This window comes from Lepidochelys olivacea (assembly GCF_965140295.1).
Source record: "Lepidochelys olivacea isolate rLepOli2 genome assembly, chromosome: 26".
Classification (NCBI taxonomy): domain Eukaryota; kingdom Metazoa; phylum Chordata; order Testudines; family Cheloniidae; genus Lepidochelys; species Lepidochelys olivacea.
Genome location: NC_140436.1, coordinates 13,444,134 through 13,456,129, shown reverse-complemented (window position 1 = coordinate 13,456,129; position 11,996 = coordinate 13,444,134). Strand labels below are relative to the sequence as shown.

The 11,996-nt window shown below is 49.9% G+C and overlaps 1 protein-coding gene across 4 annotated transcripts in view; it reads left to right on the top strand.

The window, feature by feature from the left end:
* Nucleotides 1–11,996, top strand: part of ELMOD3 (ELMO domain containing 3) — a 74,177-nt gene that overhangs the window by 39,159 nt on the left and 23,022 nt on the right. The window contains exons 1-5 of one of the 4 annotated variants that reach the window (XM_084614966.1): nt 1,124–1,160; nt 4,724–4,804; nt 5,973–6,042; nt 7,214–7,276; nt 11,006–11,097. In XM_084614966.1, coding sequence (XP_084471092.1) covers nt 4,727–4,804; nt 5,973–6,042; nt 7,214–7,276; nt 11,006–11,097 — 303 coding nt within the window. In that variant the 5' untranslated portion in view covers nt 1,124–1,160; nt 4,724–4,726. Of the gene's footprint in view, nt 1–1,123; nt 1,161–2,157; nt 2,378–4,723; nt 4,805–5,972; nt 6,043–7,213; nt 7,277–11,005; nt 11,098–11,996 lie in introns of those variants that run through there. The other 3 variants (XM_084614964.1, XM_084614965.1, XM_084614967.1) reach the window with 3 other exon arrangements.

The window sequence follows — 11,996 nt, the reverse complement described above, 5'->3', positions numbered from 1 at the left end:
CTCCGCTCTCATTCAGAAACTTCCCCTTAAAGGCACAGTCAAGAACTGAGTCTGTGCCTGAACCCCAAAGAGATTTGAACACCTATTGAGTCTCCCTCTCTTAGGGTTAATTTTTAGGGCTTGTTTACATGAGGAAACTGACCAGCACAGTGATGCCAGCATAATATTACTTCAGCTATACCAGTGTAATTCTCCATGTGGCTGGTCGATCAGTGTAATTATACCAGTGTAGCTTGGCCAGTAAAACTCCTCATGTGTATGTGGTTTTGGGGCATTAAGAGTGCCTTTTTTTAGTTTAGTTTAAGCCGCTTCCAAAGAGTCATGTGCTAAAGGGAATCCACATCAAGAATGTCTGCTCGGTTCTCCCCCACTTTTGCGGGAGGGTTTCTCGGCGGTCTGAGGCTGTGTACGGTGACGTCTTGGACGTCGGTTCAAAGTAGGGTCTCCAACGGTCCCCCTATCTGGGGAAAAAAATTTGGGATTAGGTCCTGCTCTGAGCAGGGGGTGGGACCAGGTGACCTCCTGAGGTCCCTTCCAACCCTGATCTTCTGTGATTCTATTACAGCAAGAGCCGGAGTTGCTGAGTGCTGCAAGAAATATCCCTGAGGAACGTAGGCGAGTTATGATTAATGGTGATAACAGTCCGGGTAATAACAGCCGCGGGAGGAGGGCTGGGGCAGGGTGATCAGAAAACAATACAGTGTCGGCGGAAGCAAGGCGGTGCGGCTCCTTGCTCTCAGAAGCCCTTTCTCCCAAGCGTTAATGGGGCATCAGAGTTAAATGGATTGTAACTGGTGAAAGGCCCCCCCGCAACCCCAACGGGCCCCGGCAGCCCCCTGGGCGTGTCAGTGGGGCCAGGGCACTGGGCTGGCCCCCAGTAGTCGATGGCTGGGGGTGGCCGGGAGGCGGGCCCCTGGCTGGGGCGCAGGTCCCTTTAAGAGCTTCCCTGGACGGACGCGTCGCCTCTTCGATTGTCCCTCCTCCGACGCCGTAGATTTTGCCGCGCGGGGGGCCTCTGGGAACTGTAGTCGGGGAGGGGAGGCGGCAGCCGCGCCCACTGGGCTCCGCGGTGCCTTCTGGGAGAGCGAGGCTCCTGGAACCACAACTCCCGGCGTGCAGCGCGGCGTGCGCGCCGGCGCTTGGCGGTGGAAGGAGCCGAGGTGGGGGAGCGTCTGGGGCTGGGGCTAATCAGACGGGCGGGGGAGGGGTGACTGAGGGGTTCAAAGGTCGCGGGGGGGCTATAAAGGGGGGGAGTGGCCGGGGGGGGCTGCAAAGGGCCAAGGGGAGCAGAAGCCTGCGAAGGGGGGCGGGGTTGGGGGAAAGGGGGGCTGTAAAGGGGGGGGGGGTCAGGGGGTTGCAAAGGGGTCAGGGGAAGCAGAAGCCTGCATGGGGGGTGGGGAAAAGGGGGGCTGGAAATGGGGGGTCAGGGGGCTGGAAAGGGGGGGAAGGGGTCAGGGGAAGCAGAAGCCTGCATGGGGGGCGGGGTTGGGGGAAAGGGGGGCTCTAAAGGGGGGGTCAGGGGGTTGTAAAGGGGTCAGGGGAAGCAGAAGCCTGCGAAGGGGGGTGGGGTTGGGGGAAAGGGGGGCTGTAAAGGGGGGGTCAGGGGGTTGCAAAGGGGTCAGGGGAAGCAGAAGCCTGCATGGGGGGTGGGGAAAAGGGGGGCTGGAAAGGGGGGGTCAGGGGGCTGGAAAGGGGGGGAAGGGGTCAGGGGAAGCAGAAGCCTGCATGGGGGGCGGGGTTGGGGGAAAGGGGGGCTCTAAAGGGGGGGTCAGGGGGTTGTAAAGGGGTCAGGGGAAGCAGAAGCCTGCATGGGGGGGGGGGAAGGGGTCAGGGGAAGCAGAAGCCTGCATGGGGGGTGAGGTTGGGGGAAAGGGGGGCTCTAAAGGGGGGGGTCAGGGGGTTCTAAAGGGGGGGTCAGGGGAAGCAGAAGCCTGCATGGGGGGCGGGGTTGGGGGAAAGGGGGGCTGTAAAGCGGGGGGCCAGGGGGCTGGGGAGGAGTTCTAAGGTCAGGGGAGCATGTGGGGAGAAGAGGCCAGGTTGCCGGGGGGGCCATGGGGCAGCCCAGCATATGGCTGGGGGGAATGGGATGCGGGGAAGGGGAGAACAGTGCTGGGACTTGAGGGATGAAGGGTGGGAAGGGCCCAGGGCAGGAGCTGACTGGGGAATGGGTGTCTTCCACCTTCCCTGGAAGTAGCTGGCTCCAGCCACTTGCAGGGATGGGCCCTGGGCTGGAAATTCCTTTTCTCCCTGGTTGGAACCCCTCAGACGGCTAGGCAGGGCCAGGGATGAGGGTGAGCTTGGCCATGCGCCTCACTTACACACCGCTCTGAAGTAAGGATGTCTGACCAGGAACCGGGAGGTGTGATTCTCAGCTCAGGTAGACCTACACCCGCTAGCTGTGCTCAAGCTAGCATGCTAAAAACAGCGGCGGGGCTGCGATGTTTCAGGCTGATTGCCTGAACGCAATCCTGGCAGAGGTCTAGTTGTGGATGGATGGTGGATGACTAGCCTGGCACGCCTTTACTTTTAGCATGCCAGCTCAAGCACAGTTAGTGTGTGTACCTCTGCCTGAGCTGGGAGTCGCACCTGCCAGCTGAAGTGTAGACATGCTTTATCCTGGCTGCAGGGACTGATGCTTTATTTGCCTTATAAAAGGAGTACTGGCAGCAACCCTTGTAATTAGGTTGCCTAATGCTTCCCATTGTAAAACAAATTCTTGCAGCCTTTATCTGAAGGGCTCTCGCTCTCCCTGGTTTGCAGCCGGACTTTGAAATTTGTCCTGGGGATAGTACTGGGGTCGAGGAGGTACCTTTGTTGTTCCAGTAGAAATGCATTCTTTTACCTGAAAATTACTATTTCCCATTTGTGTTTTGAGCTTGCTTTTGCACGATGACTCTGTTGTTGCATATGCACTACCCCAGAATCTGTGTTTGTGTGTGCTCAAGTTCTGGATGGGATTTCCACCTGCTGCTTTTCCTCCATCAAAAATATTCTGACCTAGGTCGTGTGTATTGCACTCGGAACCAGATACCATGCGCTCTAGACTCACTTCTTCCACAGACTGATGCTAACAATTTTATATCTTTCACCTCCCTTATTATTCAGCGTGGCCTCATACGGGACCAAGAGTCTGCAGAAACTTGAAATAAAACCTAGCTCTGTTAATATGGCAGCTCCAAATCCCATTCAGTCAGAGGCACTGCCTCAGAAAGAAAGAACACCTGCCATATTTTTGTCCTTGACTGTGTTGTCTGTAAAATTAGGTGACTTGTGAATAGATAGTCCATTACTTGAGTGTGTTATCCTGGATCCTCCTCTAACATCTGGTTCACATAGGGTAGGAACTTTGTCCGGCTACCAGCCAAAGTAGTTAGTGCTTAGCTCAAGAAGTAAAGCTCTGTGTTGCAATGCTGAAGTTTAAGGGGGGAGGAAGAAGTTGTTACATGTGCACATAATAGAATTTTTTATCTTGCTCCTTTCTAATCCCTCCCCAGTGAATTATATACAAAAACTACATTAAACTGAGGGTTTGTAGCCACTGAAAGCCACTAATTAGCGCCCCTGTATCAATGGCTCCAGTGGCCCAGGGCAGAACTGGCTGGATGCAGGTCTGCCACTGCCATGCTTCCTCCAGCCCCCAGTGTGCCCCCAATGTTTTGTATGGTCCTTCCTGGAATTCCCCCTGTGTTGGGGGCAGTTTTGTGAATTGTAATATAGATCGTGGGCCCAGGAAGCTGGTTTAAGTCACAGTTTCCCAAACCTTTTAAAGTGAGAAAAAGCGAGACATCCTTTTTTCGGTATAAGCTGCAGCTCCACTGAACCCTTTGCAGCATAGACTAACTCTTACCTAAGTGATTTTTTAATAGTATTTGCTAAGTGACAACATTCATGTTTTCTCTAACAAAACATCTTGAGGCAGCCCTGAAGCTAGTTGCCAAGATGCGTGACCATGTTCTTCAGCACACAGCTTTTCAAACCTAGGTTTTATTTTTGAGAGGGTGACATGTAGCTCCCATTCACTGCTGACTTGGGCAAAGTATTTGGTCTTGAAGACTGCTACAAAAGAGAACCCTGTCTCACAGTGGCAGGGCGTTGCAAAGGGTAAGAGCATAGCCATTGCTTTGGAACTCAGTGACGCCCAGTAAAATTCTGGAAGTAATTTTATGAATGAGTGGGACAATTCACACCTCAGAGCTATTTACACTCTCTGCAAGCTCAGGCATGTATTACGATATTATTTACACTTAGGTTATGAAGGTTTTTTTTTTTTTTTTTTTGGCAACTATAACAGTATTTTAAAAAAATGAAAGCTGAGACTGAAGAACAAATGAGAGGTCTGTTAGCAGACCCTGGCTAGTCCTTTGCACTTTATGCACACCCCACGCTTTGGGAAACACAAGTTTAAACAGACTTTTGTTTATTGTAACATTAGAAAGTTATTTGTGGTTTGAACTTTTCCTTAAAGAGTCTGTAGCTTTTATTCTTTCACTAAACACACAAATAGAAAAAACAGCAGTTAAAACAATTGAAACTTTGAAAATTAGGTGAAATTTTCATGTTAACAATTTTTTTTATTTCCTTCCCGTTTGATTGTATCTGCCAGAACACCAAACTCCATGCTTGCACTGCGTCAGTATTATACATGCATTACAGGAACTTGGGCCACTTTAGGAAGTGACTGGTTGGTTGTTCCCTGCTGACTTTGATTTCATTGTTTCATTAGGGCATGAACAGATGCACTGCAGATACCCGCCAGTCTGAAGAGCAAGGTATCTTCCTTCCTCCAGCTGTCAAATCCGTACCTGTGCGTATCTCAGATAATTTCATAATTTTCGGCAGCCTGAGACTAAACTCTAGCATTAGACACGTCTCGCTCTATTATGTGCAGAGACCTGCATGATGGGCAACATTAGGCATTAATTGTAATTGCATAAAGAGTTGGGAATATAAAGTCCCTTTGTGTGTGTGCATTCCATCGGGGTTTTCAGGGTACAGCTGTACCCATGTGTGCATTTACAAAGTGGTATGGACTGTACTCTGCATACACTGAAAGTTCTAGAAAAAGGCATGGTTGCAATGTATTATAGCTGCAGGTAAAACCCCAGCAGCGCTATCCTACTATTGCTCATTGTGACATGATGCTGGTGCACACGGTGCCGGTGTTGGGCCTGGGACTTGCAGTTGTCAGAAAGCACAAGCCTCTTGCGTACGTGCTTGAATGTGATACCAGAAAGCAGGCTAGCTTAGGCCTGCCTGCCCTTCTATATCGGCTTTTCTGGAGGCCTAAACAAGGGCCTCCCCAGTTCTTCAAACAGCTCTTTTCATGGGAGAAGAGGGGGGTAGATCCAAACTCTCCAAGCTGCTTCCCTGTTCCTTTACCAGCTTGTCTCAGGTGGGCTAACCCATTTCCTTCAGCAGTGACACCATTCCTCTACAAACCCTTCTTATGATGAGGGGCAGACTATTCCTCCCTGACTGGCTACGCCATTCCTTGTGCAGCTTGTCTCATGGCAGGGGAAAGGGTGAACTCAAGCAGCTCCAGCATGGGAATGCTGGGGAGACCTGTGATGGGTGAGCAGGGTGGTGGCTGTGGGCTCTTTATTGGGGGAACAATCCAGGAAGGTATCACAATGTGTTAGCCACAGAGAACCTTCAAAAGGTTCCCTCATTTCCCTGGACACCACTCTGCACACAGTGTGTCTCCAGGCTTTGGATGTCTTGTGTGGTGTTGTGGCGTAACAACAATAGTGCATGCTGGGATATTTCCCAAAGTGAGAACGGGTCATTATGGCTTCAGGAAGACCGCAGGTGTGGGGAGGGAAATAGGTCTTTAAGATCCCTTATGTGCTGAAGGCTCCTCTTCTCTGCTGCTGTTTGGGGGCACTCAGCACATCGGGCTAGAAAAAAATCCTTTAAAAACAACAGGAGGTGTAAAGTGCATTGCTCCTCTTGACTGTTCGCTCTCTGCGTAGATCTCGGTGCTGAAGCAGAATGGGCTCCTGCAGGCTCTGGCAGAGGGAGCCAGTGGGCGCACAGAAGCTGGTAAGCTGTATTTGAATGTTTCTATTTAATAGCCTGTTGCTTTCCAATTCTGGAGGGGACTGACGTGCTCCAACTAGCACAGCACTGCTCTTTCTGTCTGCTGAGCAAATCCTGTCTGTTCTGCTGGTGGGCTTGGCCAGAATCTCACTATAATCGTCCCATTCAGATTGTCGAGATCCTGATACTCTTGGCCAAGTATTTCTCCTCATTGCCTCTAGACCGTCCAGGAAAATTCACGGCATTCCTCCAAGGCTTTGGTCAGGCGTTCTGTCCTGTCTGTCTGCTCTGAGATTCTGTCTCCAACATGTGGGTCCGCTGTTGCCCTGTATCGCCAAAGCAACATTCAGTTTTTCTGTCTATTAACTAAGCACGTGTCTCAGAGCCATGACTCCAAACCGTTCTGCTGGGGTGCTGTGCCGGTGGCGTTTTTAACTCTGGAATCTCAATCAAGTGAATGGGGTTGTGTTCTCATTTTTCTTCCCCCGCAGTTCAGGCCTCTTCCTGTTCATGGAAGAGATGTCGTACTCTGAACTTCCCTTCTGCAGTGTCCAGGGTGGGGTGGGGGAAGGCAGGCTGCTGATTGAGACATGGAAAGGCTCTGCGGAATTCCCCTCTGATTTCCTGTACTATCCTTGGGCCTGATCGTGTCTGTTAGGCACTGGCCCATGTTGGGACAGGGTCAGAACTGCATTCCCCTTAGGATGATGCAGTGGAGGCTGGCCAGAAGAACTGCCTGGTAGGGCCATGACCCTTCCTTCCATGCCTCCTTTGGGGTGGCTTGGACTATTGTACCTGGCCATTTTGCAGGTGTGCAGTGGAGAGAGGGACTTACCCGCAGCACCCCCGAAAGAGCTAATCACAATCTCCCCCTACACTTGCTGATATTCTCTCCTCTCTGTGGGACTGGGTGAGTTTGCTGCAGGCCTCTGGGCAGGAGCAGGTAATCAAGGCAGGAGCTGTCAAGGAATCTGCTGTTGTTCAGCTTTATATCAGAGGACCCCAACTTGGTCTGTGATAAAACGGAAAATTAAATGAGACCCCAAAGGCAGGCGAGCGTAAGGTCACAGGAACCATTGCACTTTTTGTCTGCTGGCTGATGGCGAAGCAAAGCAAACAGCTGGCCTGAGAGTTCCAGCTGTAGCTAACACCCTTCATGACTCTCTTTTGCCAGATCCTAGTGCAGAGGTGCTGCGAGCCCAGGAAGAATGGGAGGCCGTGGAAAATCTCCAGTCAGGTACAGATAACTGCAATGGAGCTTACCTGGTATCCTGGACAGTTGGTACCAATTAAATCTCGTAGGGGCACTGAAGAGAGAGACAGATGGTTTGTCAATGACGAGGCACTTTGGGAACTGTCAGGAATGTAGAATGGGAAACTGAGTCACACATCCACCCAATTTAGGCTTGATCAGTTTTGCCTTTGTTAATACAATTTCAGATAGAATTGTTGTCACTTAGTGTCTGGACATACATTTATGCCAGATAAGTAATAACAGACAAGACAGAATATAGGTAAATGGGCCCCAGTTACCGTATTCTGTGGCACTGAGAAGTCCTCCTTTCCTCCATGATGGTCATCCTCTTGCCTGGTCTCCTGGTCTGGTCCTGTCTCGTTCCTCAGTTTCTGGTCTGGCGTTTCTTCAGATTTTGGCCCATTTTCACATGTATTCTTATACATTTTTACATGCTCAATTACCCAATTTTCCTCCAATCAGCATGCAACGCATTACCCATTGATTTTTACATAACCCGTACATTCAGCATGCGCAAGCTTTAATCACCTAATGTTTAAGTTTTTCCTGCTAAGTTTGCAGTTTCTGGGTCGGGTTGCCCTGGGTCCCCTGTATAAGTTTCCCAGAAAAGGGAGGTTTTGTTTATCATTACATGTTTGTATCTCTTACTTACATCTTCCAACACAACCTATTACTTATCTTGCCAACAACATCATTTCAAACAAATCAGCAAATTATATAAAAAGGAAATTGACAAAAAAAAAAAAATTTATGGCAGGCAAAGCCCTTGGCCAGTGTGTTATCCTATCTATATATTTATTCGCTATCTATAATTACAGTTTATTAAAAATATAGCTAACGAAGCTTTCAAATCTTACCATTAGCAATCCTTCATTTTGAAGTCATAGATCAGTGTGTATATATTATCTTTCCCATAATCATAGAATATCCGGGTTGGAAGGGACCTCAGGAGGTCATCTAGTCCAACCCCCTGCTCAAAGCAGGACCAATGCCCGATTTTTGCCCCAGATCCCTAAATGGCCCCCTCAAGGATTGAATTCACAACCCTGGGTTTAGCAGGCCAATGCTCAAACCACTGAGCTAGCCCTCCCCCTTAATCTTTTAGGAGGGGGGTCTTCGAGAGCACAATAGGATTCTTTCATATGTTAACATTTCTTATCTTGTGCAAACACAAGTTCATCAGGGGATTTTTACTTTACTCAAAGTCCAAAGTTTTTCCTGTTACAGATTTTTAGATGCTCTGGTTTCAAGGCCTGGAGGTTGTTTTTTTTCTTCAGTTTATTTTAATGGTACCCCAACCGGTGCCTTATTCTAAATCAGTCACCAGGACACGGTTTGGTATCTTAGTGCAGAGGGAGAGATAGTGGCTGGTCTGGGGTCCTGATGCCAGCGTTAGCTGTACGGTAAGGGTGCAGAGCTGCGGAATTGACATCTTCAAAGGCACATGAAGCACCACGGAGAGACTAGAGGATTGAGACTGGCACAGGCAATGGAGTGTCTCACTGGCTGATGCTGACACAAATCTTGCTCTCAAGCCCTACTAGCAGGCCTGCCTCTGGGGCTGTGTCAAAGAAGCAGCTAGTCAGTGAGGTCTGTCCATCCAGCTTCCTGCCAAGTCTGGCCTGGTGAAGACGCCATACATATTGTACTTGCTCTGAAGATCCCAGTGTGGTGGGAAGATGAAGGACCCGATTCTCCTCTTGCTTTATTCAAGTTTTATGCTAGTGCAACTCCACTGGTTCCTTTGGAGCCTCTCTTGCTTCTCTGGCAGGAGGGGTGCCCGCATGTGTGCTGTGGCAGTCTGTGTACCAAGTTCCATGGGTATGGATTGAGGTGGTAGGGGTCTGTGTGTATGTCTGGATTCGGGAGGCACCTGTGTGTGTTTGGATAGTTACTTGACTGAAGGGGAAAGGCAGGAGTGTGTGTCCGTGTTGCGGAGGGTTTGTGGGAGATGAAAGAGGATGAGAGGACCTAGGGGTGACAGTGGACGAGAAGCTGGATATGAGTCAGCAGTGTGCCCTTGTTGCCAAGAAGGCCAATGGCATTTTGGGATGTATAAGTAGGGGCATAGCGAGCAGATCGAGGGACGTGATCGTTCCCGTCTATTCGACATTGGTGAGGCCTCATCTGGAGTACTATGTCCAGTTTTGGGCCCCACACTTCAAGAAGGATGTGGATAAATTGGAGAGAGTCCAGCGAAGGGCAACAAAAATGATTAGGGGACTGGAACACATGAGTTATGAGGAGAGGCTGAGGGAGCTGGGATTGTTTAGCCTGCAGAAGAGAAGAATGAGGGGGGATTTGATAGCTGCTTTCAACTACCTGAAAGGGGGTTCCAAAGAGGATGGCTCTAGACTGTTCTCAATGGTAGCAGATGACAGAACGAGGAGTAATGGTCTCAAGTTGCAGTGGGGGAGGTTTAGGTTGGATATTAGGAAAAACTTTTTCACTAAGAGGGTGGTGAAACACTGGAATGCGTTACCTAGGGAGGTGGTGGAATCTCCTTCCTTAGAGGTTTTTAAGGTCAGGCTTGACAAAGCCCTGGCTGGGATGATTTAACTGGGAATTGGTCCTGCTTTGAGCAGGGGGTTGGACTAGATGACCTTCTGGGGTCCCTTCCAACCCTGATATTCTATGATTCTATGAGAGTCTCTGGAGAGTGTGTGGTGTTGTGGGGCCCCACTTCTCTTGGCCCTGCGTTGTGCAAGGTGCTGTACAAACACATACAGTAGGAGAGAGAATCCCTGCCTTGAAGAGCTTTGTGTCTAATTTAAGACCAGACAGAGCAAGGGATGCAACCCACTCCTGGGAGGGCAGGGGTCACAGTAGTCACATTGTGTGGTTATGTAGGTGTGGAGTGTGCAAAACTGGATGGTTTGGACTTCAGAGTCATCTAAAAGATTTTGTTTCTCACTATAAATACTGCATATAAACATCTACATTCAAAGGATGTTAAGGTTGCAAAGTAAAGGCCTCAAAAGTTAGGAATGCTAGAATTGAGATTGCCCATGCAACCTTACCTCTGCCACCTTGTGCGTGTGCCCGATGGCATAGACTTCAATTACCTGATCACATACTATTTTTGCCATGAGATCTATGCCACTCTCCTTGCAGTCCTGGCACAGAGGTGGACAGCAGGCATGGCTGGAGTGTGCTGTGTTCTGCCTATGCTCAGCTGGTAGATGGTCCCTTAGGGGCCATTGCCAGGGCTGGGCAAAGAGCCAGGGTACATAATTTTATAATTGAAGTGGAAGCTGGGCATAGTAGAGAATTGGGCTCATAGACCTTGAACCAAATCTGTGTGGCTGATGCAGACTCTGCACGGGTGCCTCCATGTAGCTGAAATTTTCCTCAAGAGGAGAGAGGCTGTATTAGTGACATGCCCAAAATTTGAAACACACCCCTCCGAAATGTGATCACGTTCTGCTTAATGTTCCCCAATAGCATTGTCTCAATGATCTTCCAAACTCAGGGCTGTGACCGCTGATCAAAGTCCCACGGATATCACAGATCTCCGGAGCATGCTCCGACTCTCCCCATTCGCTCTTCTTATGAACCAACAGGGGAGGGGCCCTGGCAAAGAGAATCTGAAATTGTGACCATGTCCGTCTCTTGTCCAAAGTGGCATGGGCAAGTTGAGTGGGGTGACCAGCGCATGTAACGAGACTTGTCATGAATCCCAGGCAGGGCTGTTTTCTTTCGTATTTGCAGGGATTGTGGGGACGTCTGCAGGTCCCGTGCCCCTGATCGCCTTCAATGAAGCACTGCAGTATTTCCAGACAGCTGACCTGTCAGAGTGCAGGGTATGTACGAACCACCGGGATTGAACAATGTAGCGTTATGCGTGTTTGTAGCACTGTGCAGACAGGAACTCATTATTCCTTGGGACGCTTCCCTGCAGTATTTTACTGAGGCACAGGGAGGTGAAGTGGCTTGTGCAAGGCCACACAGTGAGGGTGGGCTGGGCTGAGGTTAGAACTCAGGGTTTCCTGACCAGAGGCAGCCTCCCCCATTTTCCCCTGTTTCCTATTACCCTGTCTTCTGCCCAATCCCAGTCACCACTCTATCCGCTTCCTGCTTGTCCTTCTCTGGTCCTATCCTTCCCAGCATATGCCCGCTACTATTTCTGCCCCTGATCACCCTGCGTTTGAGTCAGATTTCTCCCTCCTCTGTGTCGTTCGGGTGCTAAGAGGGAGAGCCTGGTACCACAGGAAGGAGTCTTCTTGCACTCACTCCTGGTGGTTGGTGCCCCCGTGCCTGTAGTCTGGGAGGAGCAATTCCAGGAAGATTGGTGCCCAGCCCCTTCACTTCTGGGCTAGAGCATGCAAGAGAATGTTCAGAGAACGTAGCTGCCACAGTCTTGCAAACCTCTTCTGAGCGGCTGCAAATGGTGATTTAGAAAGGCGTGTAATGCAGCTAAATCGTGGTGAATTTTCATGGAGATAACCAAAGACCCGAGGTCTTCCACGCTGCCAGATTTCAAGGCCTTCTTGCGAAGTGCCGAGATGCCGGAGCTCCTTAAAGGAGCAGTTGTGAGAATTTTTTTAATGTTGACTGATCAACCTATTTTTCTTCTAACTTCATTCTCAGAAGCAGCTGAAATGGGTTTTGCTGCAACTTTCCAAACCTGTTCAGTCTGAAGTCAAGACCCGGCATGGGAAATTTAATCGCGAGAGGGTAAAGTTTGGCAAAATCATAGGCA